General features: G+C 47.6%; 1 protein-coding gene across 2 annotated transcripts in view; it reads right to left on the reverse strand.

The window, feature by feature from the left end:
• CLSTN2 (calsyntenin 2) overlaps window positions 1–22,408 on the reverse strand; it is a 662,061-nt gene that overhangs the window by 87,037 nt on the left and 552,616 nt on the right. For both annotated transcript variants that reach the window (XM_066244545.1, XM_066244544.1), the window contains exons 7-8: window positions 15,612–15,860; window positions 7,973–8,094 (exon numbers count right to left, since the gene is read on the reverse strand). In XM_066244545.1, the coding sequence (XP_066100642.1) occupies window positions 7,973–8,094; window positions 15,612–15,860 (371 nt within the window). The remainder of the gene's footprint in view (window positions 1–7,972; window positions 8,095–15,611; window positions 15,861–22,408) is intronic.

Raw genomic sequence — 22,408 nt, forward strand, 5'->3', positions numbered from 1 at the left:
CGCGGGTCTCCTTGAAGGCCAGTGTGAGGGCAGGCCGGTGTGCACGGTGACGTCACTGCATTAGAGGAAACATGCCGACGTATCTAAGAGTTAGTCTTTAATAGCAGAATTAGTGCTGACAATGCCCAATTATTTTGCTCATTAGGATGACTGGCCCAGACTGGACTGACCATTTTCCAATTAACTCCTTGGCACTTGGCTATAATAATGATGGAACTAACCCATTTGACTCCCCGCGTGGCTGAAAGAGCAGATGTGAGTAAACTGACTCTGCATCATTCTAACACTCTTTCCTCACCAAGGATTAAGGATGTGTTCACTGGCAGCTTCCTCCAGGAGCTTTACAATCCTACGCAAACAGAATACACTTCACGGGCAAAGGTGTTGGCCTGACAAATGGAAGCATTTGGCCTAAATCCTAGCTTCGTCATTGGTCCTCGGGGGAACTGAGCCTGTGACTTACTCTCCCCTTTATGCAAGAGGAAGAAGGACCACCATCAACACCAGGGGCCTGGGTCTAGGGGCCCTGCCTCACTCGCACCTGCCCCTTCCCTCTGGGTATGGTGAGGGGATGATGGGGGCCTGGCCTTGCCACTGGAAAGCCAGCATTCGTTATGGGGGTCAGGCGGGTAGACAGGAAGGGTTTACAAAGAACACGAGTGCCTCTTTTAAGAAGATCCAACTTCTCATAGAGACATGTCATGGTGTAGATTTCCTGATCAAAATAGCAGTGGTTTTATTTTATTTGTTCGTCTGTTTTTTTATCAGTTGCCTCAAACTGGTGACCAGAGTATAAAAGTATACTGTAGAACAGTGGTCCCCAACCCCCGGGCCATGGACTGGTACTGGTCCATGGGCCATTTGGTACCGGTCCACAGAGAAAGAATAAATAACTTTATTTAACATTTTATCTAACATTATCTCCATTTTATTTATATTTAAGACTGAACGATGTTTTATTTTTTAAAAATGACCAGATTCCCTCTGTATACATCCATCTAAGACTCACTCTTTTTTTTTTTTTTTTTTCTTTCTGAAGTTGGAAACAGGGAAAGACAGTCAAACAGACTCCCGCATGCGCCCAACCGGGATCCACCCGGCACGCCCACCAGGGGCTACGCTCTGCCCACCAGGGGGCGATGCTCTGCCCCTCCGGGGCGTCACTCTGCGGCAACCAGAGCCACTCCAGCGCCTGGGGCAGAGGCCAAGGAGCCATCCCCAGTGCCCGGGCCATCTTTGCTCCAGTGGATCCTCAGCTGCAGGAGGGGAAGAGAGAGACAGAGAGGAAGGAGGGGGGGAGGGGTGGAGAAGCAGATAGGCGCTTCTCCTATGTGCCCTGGCCGGGAATCCAACCCGGGTCCCCCGCACGCCAGGCCGACGCTCTACTGCTGAGCCAACCGGCCAGGGCCAAAACTCACTCTTGATGCTTGTCTCAGTCACATGATACAGTTATCCGTCCCACCCTAAAGGCCGGTCCATGAAAATATTTTCTGACATTAAACTGGTCCGTGGCCCAAAAAAGGTTGGGGACCACTGCTGTAGAACATTTGTTTGGGCGAACACTGTATGTTTTTAAATGAAAAATTTTTTTTAATTAGGAGATTTTATATAAAAAAAAATTTCTAAGAGACATGGACAAGAGTGTGGTGGTTACGGGGGGCAGGGGGAAGGAAGGAGGGAGAGGGGGAGGGGGAGGGGGAGGGGCACAAAGAAAACTAGATAGAAGGTGACGGAGGACAATCTGACTTTGGGTGATGGGTATGCAACATAATTGAATGACAAGATAAGCTGGACATGTTTTCTTTGAATATATGTACCCTGATTTATTGATGTCACCCCATTAAAATTAATAAAAATTTATTTATTAAAAAAAATCTGATTTCCAACTTCTGAACAACTGGAGGACCAGCACCAGGCCTGGATTCTTGCATGGCCTGAAGCAGTGCGGCGGCCGGATCCTTCAGCAGGACCAACTTTCCCCCTCCCCCGGGAGGCATCTTCACCTGCTCTGTCGCCTCTCCCTGGTCATAATGAATAGTCGGTAATCTTACAGGAGGGTGTTCTGCCGGGCCCATAAACTGGGCAGGGTCTTGCCTTTCTGCCCCTCCCTGGTGCCTATTATAAGTTCTGGCACAGAGGAGGCAACAGGCCACAGCACGAGCCCTACTTTGGCATCTCACGTTCACTGAAATTTTTCACATGCATTTTTTCCCTCAGAGGAGCTGGAGGCACCTGTCCTCGCACTGGTCAGTGAAGGCTGTCACTCAGGCTGTGCCTGCCAAGAACTGACGCAGGCTGTAAAACACCAGCAGGTTTCCCTCTGAGCACCAGCGCGTTCAGAGAGATCATTAGAATTCACAACACTGAGTCAACAGTACCCAAATAACATTAAAGCTAGGACAGGCTGCGAACGAATAAACCTTTCTTGGCTCTGGCAGCTGGGCTTTCCTCTGCTCTCGCCTGGGTGTGCACGTGAGGAACCGCCGGCTCCGGGGATTTGCATCAGCAGATCGTAAGTAAAAATCCCATTAAAATGACATTCTCCTCATCATTACGGTCCTGTTCGTGAGGTGCCCTGGACTGTCGGGAGCGGCCTCCTGATGGGTTTACCTGGAAGTCTACCCACCCTGGCAGAGGCCATCGGAGGTGGGGGGCTCCGGGGCTGGGTGGCTGGAAGCACACAGCTCCTCTGGGGCAGTGGCCTCAAAATGGAAGCATTTTTCATTTCATGCCCTGGTTTAAATGCCCGTGAACATCATCTGTCAAGTGCTTAGTCTCCCTCCTGGCTGTGGAAAGGGGACGAGGAGACCCTGGCTCGAATGCAGGCCCTGCCCTTAGCCCACTGAATGACTTGGCCTGACTTATATTTACTTAAATTTGGTACATTTTATGAGTGTCATACTGACCTTCTTCACATCTACCCATCCCTGAATTTCTCAGTCTTCTTTATATAACAAAATGCTTCAATTGTGGTCAATTCTTTCAGGGGTAGAGTAATGACAATAACACAATATAAAAGCCTTTTGGGATTTAATGCCATCTGTGCCTCCAAACTTGGATCCGATCACCTGCCAAAGTTTCCCCTTCCTGCCCCTCCCTAAGCCCTGCCACACTGAAGGCTGACAGCTCCCTGAAGATGGCCCTTCTGCTCAGCCCTGCCAGCGTGGCTGCCTGGATCCACTGCGCCCTCCACACGCCCTTCAGGTGCATCCCCTCCCGGCCCTGATCTCCAGGCCCGTGCCCGGAGCCCCCAGGTAGGACCCCACAGCATCCCCCAGCCTCCCCCAGCCTCCCCCAGCCTCCCCCAGCCTCCCACAGCCTCCCCCAGCCTGTGCCCTTGCCTTCTGCCCCAGCCTCCCCCAGCCTCCCCCAGCCTCCCCCAGCCTGTGCCCTTGCCTTCTGCCCCAGCCTCCCCCAGCCTCCCCCAGCCTCCCCCAGCCTCCCCCAGCCTGTGCCCTTGCCTTCTGCCCCAGCCTCCCCCAGCCTCCCCCAGCCTGTGCCCTTGCCTTCTGCCCCAGCCTCCCCCAGCCTCCCCCAGCCTGTGCCCTTGCCTTCTGCCCCAGCCTCCCCCAGCCTCCCCCAGCCTCCCCCAGCCTGTGCCCTTGCCTTCTGCCCCAGCCTCCCCCAGCCTCCCACAGCCTCCCACAGCCTCCCCCAGCCTCCCCAGCCTCCCCCAGCCTGTGCCCTTGCCTTCTGCCCCGGCACAGAATGCACAGGATTGTAAACTGTCTGTTTATATGCTGTCTGCCCCATTATCACGGACACTTCCAGAGAGCAGAGGCCCCTAATTTAGCTGCTGATCCCTGGTACCCAGCACAGAGCCTGGCACACAGTCCGTGATCAGAATACACTGCTGAGTAAAGGAATAAATGAGGCCCATCAGGCACTGGAACACTTATTATGCTTCTGGAGTTTCCAGAGTGGTCCAGGAATTTTAATAACACGCATATGTTAGATTGGCTCAAGGTCTTTCGAGCCAAGGCCAGAAAGTTCTGTAGTAGTTACTGGTGGTAAATCCAGTAAGATCTTTGAAATAAGATAACAAGATCAAGGTCAAACAATATTTAAGATCCAGAAAGTAAAGAAAAAAAAAAGTTAAAACTTTAGAGTTTTAGAATGCTCCATAAATGGATGGAAAGATCAATTAATTGTTAGGAATTCTTCTTTTTTTTTTTTTTTTTTTTTGGTGGCAGAGACAGAGAGAGTCAGAGAGAGGGACAGATAGGGACAGATAGACAGGAAGGGAGAGAGATGAGAAACATCAATTCTTTGTTGCGGCTCCTTAGTTGTTCATTAATTGCTTTCTCATATGTGCCTTGACCAGGGGGCTACAGCAGACCTAGTGACCCCTTACTCGAGCCAGCAACCTTGGGCTCAAGCTGGTGAGCCTTGCTCAAACCAGATGAGCCCGCGCTCAAGCTGGTGACCTCAGGGTCTTGAACCTGGGTCCTCCACATCCCAGTCTGATGCTCTATCCACTGCGCCACCACCTGGTGAGGCAATCACTAGGAAATTTTGAAAGATCTCTGGATTTTTCTTCTCTCCTCCCTTCCCCTCCCTCACTTCATATGTCCCATCTTTGGATCCTGACATCCATTCACTGTTATGCAAATGTTTACTGGACAGCAATTACGTGCTCAGGGCTGTAATATATTTGCACAGAGGAGTGGAAGAGAGTTAAATACAGTCCTGCCTCCCAGGAGCTCAGAGCTAAGTGAGCAGAGAGGCAGGATACATGGATAACCAGGGTACAGTCAGTATTGGGATAGAGTTACACATGGAGTCTGGGAAGCACAGTGAGAGGCAAACCACTCAGGTGGTGATTCAGGATGGCTTCCTGGAGGAAGAGACTTTACATCTAAGAAAGTTCTGGTAAGGTTCTGTCTACATAGGGAGTGAATCAGGGGACAGGGCTCTGTGGGCTGCTCTGCAGATACTGCTGGGCTGCTAGCATGAGTGTGGCTGGTTCCCCATATCCTACCACAATCGGAAGACAACAGTTCAGGTGAGATGAGGCTTCTTATCATCACTCTGCAGCCTTTACATTTTTTAAATGTTAATTTCTTTGGTGGAAGAATGCTATGGACTGAACTGAGTCCTCCCTCCGCCTCAAATTCATGTGTTGAAGCCTTACCGCACTGTGACCATGTTTGGAGTTAGGGCCTTTCGGAGGTAATGAAGGATAAAAGAGGTCACAGGGTGGGGCCCTAGTCCAATAGGGGAAAAGGTATCCAGCTCTCTCCCTCCACCCAGTGAGGACACAACAGGAAGGCAACCGGTACAAGTCAGGAAGAGGGCCCTCCCCGGGGGACGGAATGGGCCAGCACCTTGATCACGGACTTGCTGGCTCTGGACCAGCGGGAAATAAGTTTCTGTTGTTTAGCCCCCCAGTCCATAGCATTTTGTTACTTCAGCCCCAGCTGACTAAAACAAGGAAGGCAAAGATTGGTCCTTCCTTGTAAAGTGAAGATGCGACAGTTTCATACAGTTTCACTACATCCGTAAACATTTTGCATTTCAGTGACAATTCTGATCTCTAAATTAAAATATTTTAATTTTAAAAATAAAAGCATTTAAAAATTTAAAATAGCAAGCATATCAAAGAAGCAGCATAGAATAATGGAAAAGGAAGGTCCTCGCCAAGGTTTTCTGTACGACCTGGGGCGAGTTCCAAGACCTTGGACTTCTGCCTCATACCACCCCCGGGCAGTCTCTGGCGGAGGTGAGGGTGAGCCCACGGGCACAGCGTGCCTGACAGTGGTTTGGATGGCGTTTAGTGGATCTCAGCCTTCTTTCAATTCACCAGTATGGGAACACATTTCAGAATTCCTAGATTCACCATGTCCTTATCTTTAGAACTGGAATTCCGTTCTCACTTATTTTTACTCTCAAACCCTGTGACTTCATTTGCCTATATCAGGGCTCTCAATCTCATCTTAGAAAATGCTGCGGGGCATCTACGATGATCTCAGGCAGTACAGCAATGTCTTATTAAAACCCCTCACGGCCCTGGCCGGTTGGCTCAGCGGTAGAGCGTCGGCCTGGCGTGCAGGGGACCCGGGTTCGATTCCTGGCCAGGGCACATAGGAGAAGCGCCCATTTGCTTCTCCACCTCCCACCCCCTCCTTCCTCTCTGTCTCTCTCTTCCCCTCCCGCAGCCAAGGCTCCATTGGAGCAAAGATGGCCCGGGCGCTGGGGATGGCTCCTTGGCCTCTGCCCCAGGTGCTAGAGTGGCTCTGGTTGTGACAGAGCAACGCCCCGGAGGGGCAGAGCATCGCCCCCTGGTGGGCAGAGCATCGCCCCTGGTGGGTGTGCTGGGTGGATCCCGGTTGGGTGCATGCGGGAGTCTGTCTGACTGTCTCGCCCGGTTTCCAGCTTCAGAAAAATACCAAAAAAAAAAAAAAAAAAAAAAAAAAAAAAACCCTCACAATATGGGATTTATTTTAATTCACCTCAGTTCATTTTATGTATTTAAAAACATCTCGTATAACCCATATGTCCCTTTAGAAGGTAGCCAAGAGGTTGCTGGGAAATTTATTAAATGATGTCAAGATTTGATAACTTCTGCAAGACCCAGATTTCCTAGTTCAGAGAAACATATACTAATTAGATGTCTTATTCCAGAATCTCAGGCTCCAGAAAAATGGGATGTATTGGGAATAGATTAGTCCGTTGCCACTGGGCTCCTTCAAACATCTTTCTCATCAGTTTGGCATCCTTGACCTTGTCATGCTGTCTGAGGTTCCGCCATGGACAGACGGCCTGAGGTTAATGAATCTCTCTTTTAAAGAGCGTACGTCAGTACTTCTGTGTGGGTGAAGGGGGCAGCAGTCATTCTCGTCTCAAAGTAAATGGATTCCTCTTGGAACGCTTCCCAGTCACCCAGACTGAGGTCAGCCTGGGAGCTTATGCAGGACCCCGAGAAGGTGGAGCAGACGTGGGTAATGAGACAGGGGGAAGGATGGTGGAACGTTCAGCCCTGTACAAGTCGAGGCAGGAAGCACACAGAGTGCATTGGGAGGGAGAAAAGAAGACTGAGGTCCCAGGCTCACTCAGGTGGGGCAGAAAAACAGCAAAGCAATTTGCTGGGGCCGCAGGCAGTGAGGCCACAGAATGAGCATCATTTTGCTTGCTTCATTAAGCAAAGCCAGCCTGCAATCCCCTTCTCTGCCTGCTGGCACTTTCCCTCTTGATAATTTAAAACCATTTTTTAAAAATTCACACCCTGCCCTTCAAACCTCACCGAGGGCCAACCCTAGGCTTGCTGCGCCAACTACCGCTCCAGTGACACGGCCACCTGGAGAAGTGACAGCCACCTCCACAATCTCAACGCTGCCAGTGTTGGAAATAGACACTTCAAAGCTTTTGATTCAAACAAGGCATTACATTTCTCATTGACAACTGGGGCACAGTGGTCCTTGTGATCACAAGTCACGAGGCTCTGGAGTGAGTCATAGATTTTTCCACTTCAGAAAAGCGCTGTTCACAGTGCACCGTGTCACTGTTTACCTCACAGCCCTCAGGACCCTATCCCCCACCTGTGCCACCAAAGGCAAGGCTGCACTATCATCCAGAGGAGAGAGTCGAGCATCACAGAGGAGACCCAGAGCACTTATGACATACAGATGTGCTAACAAAGATCATAAACTGAGCCAGGGCTCGAGAGAAGGAGAACTAGCTTCCAATGAGTCCAGCAGAGAGCAAACAGACCCGATGCTTGTTAGCAGGCCCATAGACCCTGTGGGGTCCCAGCTGGGAGTGTGGCCCTCCCCTCCTCTGACTGGTCTTTAAGGTGACAGTTTCCATTCTGACTTGAAGATGTTGTGCGTCTTCCTGAGATAATTCTTCCAGAAATCAGCACATTACCAGAAACCTGAGGCACCTACCCACTTCCCACTGCCATCACCATGGAGCACCCCACCCACCCCTGCAGAGGGACAAGCGGGTGTGACGTGCCAGCCGAGTGCCATACCTGGTCCAGCTTCCAGTGGAACTCCGCCGGGCGGAACGTGTCGGCCTGGTCGAAGTCCTTCCGCAAGAGGAAGACCAGGCGGCAGTTGTGCACGTACAGGGCGTAGTGATGCCGGTTCATTTCTGAAAACAGAGAGAGGATTTCAGGGCTGAGAGAAGCCGCGTCTGTGTCAGTCTCCGCCAGAGGAGTCTTCCCGCTACGTCACTTAGAACATCTCCAGTTTCTCTTTTATAATTGGTTTTGATGAATAATCTAGAACATACATGGTGGAGCTCACTGAAATGCAAGAGGAAGATTCGAGAAAGCCCGCAGCAAAACTTCTGCTAAGATACCGTTTGGGCTTTAAATTACCAACCTAGCCTACGCTCAAATACTGTAGCAAACCCCGGGTAAAATTTACTTAGGTTAAGTTCAAACACTTCCGGGAGAGTTAAGGGAGCTCTCTGGCAATCACATCGTTCACTCTGGGATCTTTGAACATAGCAGGTTTTTCCTCGAGTTCCGGGCTTTCGCGTCATCGGGCTTGACCAGGGCGACCACAGAGCGCAATTCCTCTCTCTGCGCAGTGAAGGGGAGCTGCCTTACCTGTAGGAGCTGGCAGGAAAGGACAGGTGGAGTTCCCAACAGTACACATAGTTCTTTGGCTTTCTAACCCTCTCTCCTCCATACATAGACAATGGATGGGACTGTTCCCTTCTTTGGCACAAAACCTTTTCTTACTGCTTAGGAAATTTCATGTCATGGATCCCAGCCATGGCATCTAGTAGCCACCAGATAGCACCCATTGGGTGGGGAGGAGGGGCCTCTAATACTCAGAGAACTCACATTTACAATATCGTAGGCCACACAGAAGCCTTCCACAAGGCACATGTTCCACAAGTGATGGGTGAATGGCAGGTGACCAGGTGTAGTGGGAACAGCACGGGCCCTAGATTCAGACAGACTGGGTGGAGCTACATCTCTGGGTGATGAAGAGAGGGTTATTTAGCATCACAGAGCCCGAGTTTCCTAACTATCAGGACAGGGGTTCTGGATTAAACTAATCTATGGGAATAGGATCCTATCCTATCTTGAGAAGAGGATATTGTGGTTGATTCTTGCACATCCTACACAAATCTTGCCCATGTGGCTTAAGTGGGAAGAATCAACACCACTCCTACAAATGAGATCTGATTGGTCCTGGCCAAACAGGCTCAATGTAAATCCCCCTGCCACAGTGATTGGTTCAGGGCCCGGGCCCAAGTCCGACAGTGCAGGCCATTCTCCTGGCTCCAGGGCTTCTCTTAGGAATCGGCAATGTCTCAAAGCAGGCCAGTGATTCATGAGCTTAAGAGGTTCTGGGAATCAACCACCTAAATACATCTCTTGGGAAGCAGAAAGCTAAGAGAAGAGACACTTCTTTTCTCTCTAGAAGCTGTAGTATATAACTTGGAGGCTTGAAACCATTGTATCCATATTTGCTAATAAGGAATTGATACACTTATGGTGGCAGAGCTAAGCAATTGCAGGGAAAGGGAGCTATGCTTTGATCACACTTTGCCTAAAGCTATCTTATCTGTGGACATTTTTAGTTACAAGAACCTCATGTTCCTGTATTATTATTATTATTTTTTTTATTAGCTCATATCAGCCTGATCTGTATTTCCCATTCCTTAAAGCAGAAAGCATCTTAATGGACACAATGAGAAAGTGTGTGTGAAGCATCTGCCCAGAACAGATGCTCAATGACTGTTAGTCATTATAAGGACTATTACACTGCTGCTGTGACCACGCAGCATAAAAAAGGAGGGTCGGATGCTATTTTCATAAAAGCGTATCCATTCTTCAGAATGCAACCAAAGAACAGAAGGAAGGTAAAAATGGTTGGTTGCCAAATGTGGCAAGGTAAGTCGGGGCCAGTGTCTGAGTGAGCTCTAGGCTTTCGGGTTGGCAAAACACCCAGGCCTGATGATGGGGATTTTACTAACTATGTTTAGTCCCTCTCACAATTGCATAACCGATCTCCCATAGTTTCTGTTGATAAATATTAGAAAAATATAGGAACAATTTTCGCCTTTAGTTTTATTTGGAGTTAGGAGAGGTTGTGTGTAAGGAGGTGGAACAAGGAGAATGAAAAAGGTCTAGGGCACCTTCTGGTCTAGGAGACGTGTCTCTCCCTCTCCCTCCATTTGTCTGCGTTCCTGGAGTCACCACCCACGGCAGGATACCTGATGTGGTCAATGGGATGGAGGCATGCTATACTCAGGAATCAGCTTCACTTCCTCTCCTGTCCTTCAGTGATCTTTGTTCCTGCCCTCTCTCCTCTTTGCCTACATCTCTGGCAGATCCTAAAACTTTCTGGACACTTTCAGATATTAGTCTTGAAAGGTTCTCTCCAAATCAAACATCAGTCGCTCATCTAATGAAAAGCACTTCCTCTTTCCTCTGCTCAGTCCTGACCTGTGGCTTCATCTCTAGCAGCGAGGGAAGAATGGGGTAAGGTCTGTGCTTTCATTCTTCATGTTGACTGCCTCATCCCGCAGCCTCCCCCCGGCCCAGTCACTGTCAGAGGCTGGAAGGTGGATGAAAAATAATGACGTGGAAAGCTTATTTAAAGGGTCAGAGGAATTTGTCATTTTTCTCATGGATGTCAATGTCCTTTATCATGACAGTGTCTATATATGGGCTCCTTCACGGGCACACTGGCTTTTGGAGAGGCCCTGCAGAGATCATCACATGACACCCATGGCCAATAAAGTAGGTCTGGGCCCTGGTACAATATTTTTTTCTAGCTCTTTTTTCCCCTCTTCATCCGACCTTCACCTCCCACACTCTCAATAAGAATGGACCTAGGAATTAATCTGGTAAGTGACATAGTCCCTTTCTTGATGGCTAGGGAAGCTATACCAGTTCCAAACCCATCTTTGTTGCACCTCACTTTTCTATTCCTGGTGTGAGTGATGCTCTTTCCCGTTGACTTGCATGATTCTTCTTGGCTCCTGCCCTCCCTCAGTCACTTCTCCCGCCCCCCACATCTGCTTCCCCTGCTGGCATCCTGTGTTCCTGGCATCTAGCCCTCATGGTTCTAGCCGTGCCCATTTCTAGATGCCTATATGGTCTACAGGAAAGAGAACAAAAACACCTGTCCGTGCCAAATTGCAGCAGGGCACCTGCTCCTCTTCTACCCCTCTCCGCACCTACCACTGAGGCACCCTCATCAGCCTCTTGCTTTCAGACCCCCTGGGCAGGAGGCTCCAGCCCTCATACACCTTAAACTCCTGGGAAGTGAGTCAAACTTCCCCAGAGCGCCTGGTCCCTGCTCCAATACTAGCCTAGGGCAGAGGGAAGAGTGTCTGCTGCTCAGCCAACAGGCCACAGGAAGTGAGGTCGCCCTGTCCTCTCCACAGCAGACAACCTGGATCCCTTGGAGTGGTTTTCTGGGCTTCCCTCAAAGTATGGGAACACCCCTTCTCCTTCCCAGCAGGCAGGGGCCGCCTTAGCACTGTATACCAGGCTGGCATCTGCCTCTGTCATCTAATTGCTGGGGCAGGTGGGCCACTTTCTCTTGGAAAGCCCTGAAGGGAAGTGGCACTGCAGGTGGCCACTTATCATCGATTGCTCTCAGCTGAAACTCAGAGATGGCAAGGGGGCTGCATGCCAGGAAGAGGGGATCCTGGCAGGAGGAGCAGAGGTGTGTGTGCAGGGAGGGTGTTACCGAGAGAGGGCAAGAAAGAGCCTTGCTCACACAAGGAGGGAAAAATTCACGCCAACAAAGGCGAGTTTGAGAGGGGCACAACTGCCCCACAGAATATCCTCATACTAGAGACACTGCTAGTGTTCACCTCATACTGGCTTCTTTGCTCCTAGACACACAGCTAAACTGAATTCACAGCTTCCCCTGTAACCCCAGGTGGGGCCATGTGACCAGATTCTGGCCGATGGACTGTGAGTTGAAGTATGACACGCCACTTTCTGGTCTAGCGGAAGAAAGACTTTTGCGCTCTATCTAACTTTATGTTCTGTGGTTGAAACTGCAGCACCAAACAATGGGAATCTGGGTCCCCAAAGATCTAAGTGATAGGGGGCTTCCTCATTCCTGAGCCCCACTTAGGACGGCTGGTCACTGACGCGAGGGAAACGGAGACGGACGTGTTAGCCACCCAGATGTTCTTTGTTGGTGGTAGTCACAATGTTTTCTTTTTAACTTTTTGAAAACTACAATTAGCCCATGCTGACTAATCAATTCTTTTAGCCAAATCTTCATAAATTACTTCAGCATTAGTAAGTTTAACTTAGTGAACAACAGAGAATCTAGTGCAATCCTCATGAAGGAATATTTGGCAATTTACATTAATAGCTATCCAAACATTTATGTTCCTTGACTCAATAATCCAACTTCTCATCAGGAAATATCAGAAATATCCATAAAGGTATATACAAAAATATTAATTGTACTGTTGACTTATTTGCATTTAAGGGAAGGCCATCTAAATGTCTAGCAATAGGGAGACAGTCAAATGAAGTATAATAAAGCCATGTGACAGAGTTTTATACTGCCTTGTAGTCGTGTTTTTAAAGAATATTGTGTTACATAGAGAGCTGATCAGGCTACAATGTTTTTAAAAAGTAACAGATAACAATAATATCACAAGTATTATAAAATGGATTGAAAATTACACGGCCATATACATAGAAATATAAGATTTGATTTGGGAATGAAATATACCAAAAGATATCATAAAATGTCTCCAAGTGTTAGAATTTTAGGTAATTTGTGGCTTTTTAAATACTTGTCTCTGTTTTTCATGTTTTCTGCTATAAAAAAATGTATTGTTTTTTATTATTTGAAAAAATGTTTCTGATCTATAAAAGCCCCAATCAAGCTTAATTTATTTCATATCTTTTAAAATTTAGGGCAAGGAGGTAGTTAATAGATTTTTATTTTTAAGTAAGAGAACAATCTTCCCTACTTTTTTGTGCCAATCCTGAACTACTTTGTAAGGTGCTGTTTTATACTAAGCCCCAAGCTGAGTGGCTCCTGAGCTTGCTGGTTTGAGGGTGCCAAAATGCCTGGTGAGTGAACTCCTCTGATGATAGTGTGGCATTACTGTCCAAAGTAGAGTTCTCAGCCCTGGTATCCAAAGCTTTCCCCTGAAACTCTGATTTACTGAGCTGGGGTTGGGCCCTGGCCAGCTGGCTCAGTGGATAGAGCATTGGCCAGGCATATCGATGTCCTGGGTTCAATTCCTGTTCAAGGTACACAAGAGAAGTGACCATCTGATTATCTCCTCCTCCCTCTCCTCCTTCTCTCCCTCTTCCCTTCCCACTGAGCCAGTGGCTCAGTGGTTCCAGTGTTGACCCTGGACATTAAGGACAGCTCGGTTGATCTGAGCTTCATCCACAGGCACTAAAAATAGCTCAGTTGATTCAAGCATTGGGCCCAGATGTGGGTTGACAGGTGGATCCCAGTTTGGGAACCTGTCTCTCTATCCCCCCTCCTCTTACTTAAAATAATAACTAAGTAAGTAAGTAAGTAAATAAATGCCAGGTTATCCTAGTGTGTAGCAGGGATGAAATCCACTTGGTCCAATAGCATGGGCCTGGAATGCACAGCCAGAGGGCCAGGGTTCAAGCCTATTCTTTGTAATCAGCTGTTATCCTTGGCTAGTCACTCAAACTTTTCATATTCTCATTTCCTTCTCTGCAAGCAGAAATATTAACATTTGTCTGACCTGCCTCCCAAGGGATTTGCTTCATTTCAAATTTAAACTAGCAGGGCACTACTAATTTAAACTAGCAGGGCCCCTTCCTTGAAAATAAAGTTTTGGAAGTCTTACTGGGTATAATATAATGAAGGTGGAGCTGCTCTGCTTGAAGTGAGGCTGCACCCCCACCCTTGTCTCACGTATGGCAGCCCCAAGTTACTTCTGGGAGGCTGGGGTTCTGAGCAACGCGATTAAAAACCACCAATCCCAGACCCAGCTTTTGTGCTCTTGTGTCTGTACATCTACTTTATACTCCTAAGCCCCTGTCTCATTGATGCTGGCTCCTGGATCACAGTGGGAGCACCCCATCAGGCACTGGGAGGATCAAGCCACAGGGCAATTCCTCGGACTGTGGGCTGAACTCTGAACCTGGTCCCAAACCTCAGTGCCAGCTCATGCAAGTCTGTGGGGACCTTCCTGCAGGAAGGTCCTAGGAAAAACTGTCCCTGGCATGGCTCTGACATAAACACATCATATGACCAGGGAAAGCTGGGCGTCTCTCTCTGGCTCAGTCTCTATATCCAGAAAATGCATGAACATTTACGATAAAGACTGACTGAAAGAGGAAATGTGGGGTTCTTGTAGCAGCAAAATGTAGTTCTAAACCAGAGGTGCTAATGATCACGATAATAACAATATCAGGTAAATAAATGGGGACACTGATCTCATATCTGGTGCTGTTAAACCTTTTCATACCTTACTCATGTTTCCCCATTTTACATATGGGGAAACTGAGGCTCAGAGAGATCAGCCACTCCTCAAAGGTCACGCCTTACGTAGTAGAAAAGCTGAGATGCTGTCCCGCAGCAGAGGCCACAGTCAGCCACTCTTCTATGCTGTTTTCTCGTTGCTGCAGTTATTTATTTTGGATAATTTAACAAAATCCCAGTTGCATTTGAAATGGGAAATTGTGAAATTACAGTTTAAGATGGAGTTGTAAAATTTGCATAAGATATCAGAGTATGTTTGTGTGTGTGTGTGTGTGTGTGTGTGTGTTTGCATGTGGGATGCAGTGACAAGAGCACAGGATTGGAATTAGCTCTAAGCTTACCTTCTAATTCTGATACTTACTGGCTGTATAACTTGGGACAAGTCACTTAACCTGTCAGGGATGCTTCCTTATCTTTAAAATGGGAAACACAACAATGCTTTCATAAAATCGTTTGTAGAGATGTGAGGCACTGGTTAGAAGAATAACAGTGAACACAGAGGCACTTTCTATAGGTCAGGTACTGTTCTAAAGCACCACACATACATAAAATCACTTACCACTCACAAAAATCCTACACGGTAGATAGTACTTAATGCCCATTTTATAGACAGGGAAAGTGAGGCACAAAGGGGTTAAACAACTTGCCCAAGGCCACATAGCCAACAAGTGGTGGAGAGCTTTTAACCACAAGCTGTGAACTGTCTTGCACAGCAGCATGCATGAAAATGTAGCATATGTTGCTATCATTATTACATGTGGCACTGACATTCAAACTACTAATTTAAACTAGCAGGGCCCCTTCCTTGAAAATAAAGTTTTGGAAGTCTTACTGGGTATAATATAATGAAGGTGGAGCTGCTCTGCTTGAAGTGAGGCTGCACCCCCACCCTTGTCTCACGTACGGCAGCCCCAAGTTACTCCTGGGAGGCTGGGGTTCTGAGCAACGCGATTAAAAACCACCAATCCCAGACCCAGCTTTTGCGCTCTTTGTGTCTGTGCATCTACTTTCCCCTTTTCCTGTCTTGCTCCGCCCCAAGGACAGGAGTCAGCAGCCAGGAAAACAGAGGACATATTCTTTTCCGGGCCCCTCTCATGCTTTCCCCCACATCTTTGGTGGCCGTGTCTCTGCCTCACCTGCGGGGACGTCACAGGCGGCCACCGGAAGGGCTGGGTCGAGACTCACCGGTTTTATCTGAGTTGCAGAGGATGGTTTCCTTCTCGGCTCTCACGCTGGGGCTGGGGCTGTGTTTCATCCACATGGTGATGGTGAACTGGTCCGTCAAGTTCTTGGGCACAATCCCGTCAGGGATCTTGGCACCCTGCCTGCCGTCAAACTTGAAGATCATCTCACTGCTGTCCACTAGCAGTCCTGAAGTCCAGTTTGTGGCCGCAGTGGGGGACGGCAAGAGGTCGATGATGCCAGAGGAGGCTCCTGCAGAGGACAGGGAGCAGAAGGAACAAAGGGTCATTCTTCACGGGTGGGTGGCCTCGCCTTCTCTTTCCTGCTTCCAGGTCAGTATAAACCACAGCTGACCTTTGCACAACACTGATTTCAACTGTACGGGTCCACTTCTATGTGGATTTTTCCCCTCAATAAGTACTGTAAATGTATTTTCTCTTGTTTATGATTTTTTATGCTATTTTTGATTTGTTAATTTATTGCTATTCTGTCAGTATTGAACATTTTTAATGATTGCGTATTTATAGTACAATTTATTTTTTCTTATAATTTTCCTAATAACCTTTTCTTTTCTCTAGCTTGCTTTATTGTAAGAACACAGTATGAATATATATAACACACAAAGTGTGTGTTAATCAACTGTTCATGTTATCAGTAAGGTTTCCTGTCAATAGCAGGCTATCAGTAGTTAAGTTTTGGGTGATTCACAAGTTACATGTGAACCTTTGACTGTGCTGGGATGTCAGCACCTCTAATTCCCTCATTGTCTAAGGGTCAGCTGTAATCAGTGTAAATATTCAGAGGTTTGTGCCCAGACCTGAGCTAGGTGACCTGGAAAAAGAAAGGCCAAATACCATTCCTGCTCCTGAAATGCTTATGGTCTGCTTGGGGAGGCATCAGTAACTTACATGGAAAAGTATTGCACGTGGCAAGATAGCGTGTAATTAGCTATTACACAAGGAAAAAGTGCTGGAGGCATTTAGGAAAATGGGATTCCCCTGGGGGCGTTCATAAGCAGGCAAGGTTCCTGGAGAAGGCCAGGGTTTGATTGGGATCAGTGGATTCATTTATGTACTTATCTATCCATTAACCTGTCAGCCATTTATTGAGCACCCACAAGATGCCAAGACCCCTGGCAGGTGCGGGTGATGTAATGGAGAATCAGCACAGTCCCTGACCCAGAGGAGCTCAGGACCAACAAGTTGACAGACAATTGCAACACAGTGTGATCAGAGCTGTGATGGGGGAAAGTTCTCTAGGCCCTGGTCCCTTGAAAAGTGCAAGCCACTTTGTACTTACCAATTAAAAAAATATATTTTTAAACAAACATTTGTTTAGGCCAAATGGGACAGTGGTTGAGTTCTGAAGTTACCATAACTTAAATTTGATGCCTGGAAGTCTGACTTGTAGCCTTGTTACTGTGCACAAGTCACTTAACCTTTCTGATGTTCTACCTCCTTTTATACTATCTCCCTTCCCAGGGTGTTGTGAAGACTGAACAAGAAGTTGCATTAGAGCTTGCAGCAGCATGCTCACCACAAGGTGAATGCTCACTCTGTGTTAACTATAACTTATCATTATAATAATTATTTATATTATTATGATTATTTCTGCTACTGCTATGATTCCAGACAAATGCATAGAGACTTAACCTGAAACTGTGGGAGTGTCATGGGCAGACTTGTGTCTTAGGAGAATCATACCTACAGCTTTCTGGAGGGTGGAGCTGAGATGAGTGGGAGGGGCTGGCCCTGCAGAGAAGACTGGACACCCCAGTTGGGGTAATTTTGTGCATCCACTGACTTCCCATTGAAACTCAAATGCTGCCACATCCTTACATTCCACACAGGAGCAAACCTCAGCTACTCAGGGAAGGAAGGGGGCCAAGGGCTTCCTGATACTCTTGGGAAATGAGAGCCAGGGAGTCCAAGGTGTGTGCTGGGGGCCACAGGTATAGGGGCTCTCTCCTGGCTCTGGCCTGACCAGTCAGTTGTAAATGCCGATGGTTTTAATGGACAGTGGTTGGGTGCACTATCTGTCACTTGTTAGGGATTCCTGGAGTTCTGAATTCTGTGTATCGGAGCCTCATCTCACCTAGGGATTGGGTTCCAAAGTCAGCCACCACAAACATCTCCCACAATTAAAATGACTCGTGAAAATCCCTTAGGAAATTGCCATTTGGAAACCAATATAACTTCTTTGAAAATGTTCAACCCAACCAGTTTAGCCTCCAGCCTCAGTATAGATCATTGGGTCTGAGGTTGAACACCCATTGGCTTGCGATCGAAGGTTATGCTATGTGAAAAATGTGCTCTGTTTAGCAAGGTGAGAGTCTCACCTTGCGGAAGCCTCTAGGAACTGAAGGATCTGAGAGGGTAGAAGAGTTCCGTCTCCCAATTCATAGTCACCTTGCAGTGATACAGCTCAAGGGCAAATGTAGGCAGTGTTGACTGCATTGTTTACATGGATATTTCCAAGAGTTTTTGGTTGATGCCATGTCTGACATACAGCTGACACTCCATTAATGTGTCTAATTATCTTTCCTCCCATCTAGTGTCTCTATGAGACACTTCTGGCCAATCTACTCAATGCCTATATGAGCCTGCCCATCCAGCCTCTTGTCCATGCCCCTCGATAACATTTACTTGTTCTCATCCCATTCCCCTAGAGCCTCTTTTGGAATCTATTTTACTTATCTGGTAAGTTAATCCACACTAATGTTCTGCTGACAAACAAAGTCTTCAGGGTTATCACCCGCCATAGCTATGTGAATGAAAGGAACCTACCAAGATGGTAGCAAGTAAAGAGATGGGTGGTTTGGGAGAGGGAGACACATGACCTTTGGAACAAGTTCATTTTCTTAGAACCCCCCCAGAATAATGCAACATAGCAATGTTGTCTTTGATCCTTAATTAAGTTGGTTCTGGCACCAAGATCTGTCCAGCATGAAGACAGCCTGGTGACTGGGGCAAAGTGTGTATCAGTTCCTGACACTTCAGGAGGCCAGAGAGACACAGCCTCGACCCTCAGGGCCTCAGACTTTCAGCTCAAGCCAATGCAGCCAATGCCATCTAGCAGGCCCAGTGCAGAGGCGTGTGGGCCGGCCCCATAACTTAAGGTTCCTTTTTTTGGCTAAGGACCTTGCTCTTGTTAAGCAAAAGTCTCACTGCAATTAGCACGTTAGACTAGTGAAGGGGCTGCCTGTAATTTTCCCTCAAACAGGTTTGTATCGAGGGAGAGAGGTGTAATACATATAAGTACAGTGTGGAGTGATGGCGGAAGACGTAAAGAGATGAGGAGGCAAAATTGGCTGCATTTGCCAAAGGCAAGCCCTTGGTCAGTATTATTCTATACATTCTACATACATCCTATAAGTATCAAACTTTATTTTTCATAGTTACAGGTCTCTATTATTATTTTCTCAGGAACGTTTTCTGGGGCACTGAGTGCCAGAGCTGACTTAAATACTTCAATGCTTTTTCTTAGTTACTCAGCTATGAGGTGGAGACCATTATGAGTCCAGTCTGCAGATCGGAAACCAGAAGCTCAGCAAGCCCAAGATCACAAGCAGCTAGTGAGCGGCCCCTCATCGGGACTCTCCAGTTCTTTCCTCACCCCTGAGACCTCCCCACTGCTTTACCTCAGTGAACCTGGAGGGGATCGTAACCTTCTGCACATTTTACAAACATGGAAACTGAGGCCCGCCTGACCTGTGGTGGCGCAGTGGATAAAGCATTGACCTGGAAATGCTGAGGTCGCCGGTTCGAAACCCTGGGCTTGCCTGGTCAAGGCACATATAGGAGTTGATGCTTCCTGTTCCTCCCCCCTTCTCTCTCTGTCTCTCTCTCCCCTCTCACTCTCCCTCTCTCTCCTTTCTAAAATGAATAAATAAATAAAAAAAAAAAAACACCAAATCACTCTGATTAAAAAAAAAAAAGAAAGAAAGAAAGAAACTGAGGCCCAGGGAGGGGAACTGACCAAGATTACACAGCCGCACAGCTAGTGAGAGGCAGGCCCAGCTCTCAGACACCTAGCTAATGTTCTTTCTCCCATACAGTATAGTGTCCTGCCAAGCACAGCCCAGGCCCCTAGGACCCGGCTCCCTGTACAGCTGTTGTCCACAGCTGTTGAAGATGGTCTGTGACCTGGCCAGGTCATTGGTGCAGAGCCTCCTGTCTTCCCTGGTGAAGGGAGCAGCAGGCCACCCTGCCTCACCTGCAGATGTTGCCTACCAGGAAGCATCAAGCTGCATTTAACCAGATGGTGCAGATTTTCGCCAACTCGACAGCTGGTATTTAATTTCTTGGTGCACTTGAACAGAGAGATTTGCTTTCTCCCAAAGTTCTGCTCTCCTCTCCCCAAGGGGTTCCATGAAGAACAGGGCGTAAACAGATGCATCACTTGCAAAGGTGGTGTGGCATGGTCTGCACATTAGGGTGGATTTAAGATGATCCTTGGGACTCCTCCACAAAGGTCTCTGAGACCCACCAGGCTGCTGAGAGGTCACCCTAGTCTGGGCACAGCAGCTACACTTTGAACATGATGGGGGGGGGCTGAAAATCAGAGGTGAGGTCTATTTTAAGGTTCACGAGTCTTCTCAGGGTGAGGAAGTCTCTCTGAGCCAGTAAGTAGATACAGACAGGGCTGCATGAGGCAGATTTCAGGGTACACTGTGGTGGGAGAACCCGAATCAGCCTGGGGACAGAGGTCCCTGTCTGGACTTTTTAATTAAATGGTTTGCATTGTGCTCTGGGTGGCCTTGGTGAGGGCAGAGTGTCCTTAGCACTTCAAGGTGGCAGTGGTGATTGACATGTTGCCTCATGGTCTGCCACAGCACGGGAAGGGGTGGGGATGAGCAAGAGGGTCTGAGGGGGGCGGAACCATGGTAATCAAGGGCAGAGGCCTCGTCTATAGAGTATTTTCACAGTTGGCTATATCACCTTTGTATTATTTCAATAGATGTTTGTTGTAATGTCTAAGTTATGCCAGGTACTGCAGTGAGAATGCAGCAATAAACTAGACAGGAATGGGCCCTGCCTTTAGAGACGCAGTAGAAAGTCTTATTTTTGGTGGGTGACGCAGTCCAGTGGTAGCGAGTCTCAGGGGAAGGAGGGAGGCTCTCTTGACAAACGCCCTATTAGGACCACATGGTGGTAGAGTGCATTCTATTCTCAACATGCTTCTCTGACCCACTGATATTGCTTGGCCATGTGACTTGTTCTGACAAATGAAATGTAAGTACAAGTGACATTTATCATATCAGGGCAGAAGCTTTGAGAACCAAGGTTAACCATGTGTCTTTCCCCTGGGCTATGAGATAAACAATATTCTAACAAAGGCTATTCCTTTAGGTTGATCCCAGTGGGAAGCCAACATAGAACAGAGCCACCCACAGTCAACCTAAGAGGAACATGTGATAGGAATGGTAAATAACCTTTGTTATTTTAAGCCATGAAGACTTTGGGGTTGCCTATTAAGACAGATAACCTGCTGCCCTGAACCATCATCCACATAGTGATTGACATAAGCAGCTACAATCCCCATTTCTCCATCTGCATCCCTTCAGCATGGACATGGAGGACTATCTGATGTCGCTTCAGAAGCTCCAACCCTATTGTTCCTCCAATCAGATGATCATTCTACATCCGGAATCCTAGACAAGAGGGGTTCCTCCAAGACCTTGGAATCAGAAACTTGGATCTCTAAGTAAAGCAGGCTGGGCTTTGGATGAGGGATGGTCAGCCAGATTCCTGGGGCAGCACTGTAGATACCCAGTTGCTGACCGGCCTGGGCAAGACCACTACAGTATATGCAAAAACCTTCTCTCCGGATAGGAGGGGAGGCTGAGTGGTAGCTGCATAAAATCCTCAAAAAAATATGCAAATCTAGAGAGGAGCTCCCAGTTCACTGTCATCATCCATGAAGTCAATGTGCGCAGCTTTTTGCTGGTGTATAATTAATGATTTATTCTCATCCCAATGATAATGCTCCTTAAAGTAAGAGGCCCACATCAGTTATCCTGGAATGGAAGCACTGGCTCTGACTCGGGGAATAACACTGTTCCCTAGAAGTTCCAGCTCTTTAGGGGTGTGTTGGAGAAACTGACAATAGCTTCCTGTAGTTGGGCTATTTTGAGGGTATAAAAATCTCTAGGCCTCGGTCGGTTGGTTCAGTGGTAGAGCATTGGCCAGGCGTGTGGAAGTCTTAGGTTCGATTCCTGATCAGGGCACACAGGAGAAGCAACCATCTGCTTCTCCACCCCTCCCCCTTCTCTCTCTCTCTTTCTCTCTCTTCCTCTCCCACAGCCATGGCTTGAATGGTTCAAGCAAGTTGGTCTTGGGGAACTGAGGATGCTCATGACCTCATCTTAGGTGCTAAAATAGCTCAGATGCTGAAAAACAGAGCAGCAGCCCAAGATGGGCAGAGCATCGCCTGGTAGGGAGCTTGCCAAGTGGGTCCCCGTCTGCTGCCTCACCACCTCTCACTTAATAGTAATAATAATAATAATAATAATAATAATAAATCTCTGTCAATGATTTTTGCTGAGGATGGCTCTGTTAAGCTGCAAGATGTACTAGAAAACCAGGGACACCCAGGTCAGGTAGCTGAGTGGGATAGAGCTTCGTCCCAATACACTAAAGTTGTAGGTTCAATCCCCAGTCAGGGCACATACAAGGACCAAATAAATAATAAGTGGTACAACAAATCAATGCTTCTCTCTCTCTCTCTCTCTCAAATCAATACATTTAAAAAAAAAAAAAAAGAAAAGAAAACAAAGGACTTAACTTTTTCAACATGTC

Source organism: Saccopteryx bilineata, chromosome 10 (assembly GCF_036850765.1).
Source record: "Saccopteryx bilineata isolate mSacBil1 chromosome 10, mSacBil1_pri_phased_curated, whole genome shotgun sequence".
Lineage (NCBI taxonomy): Eukaryota > Metazoa > Chordata > Mammalia > Chiroptera > Emballonuridae > Saccopteryx > Saccopteryx bilineata.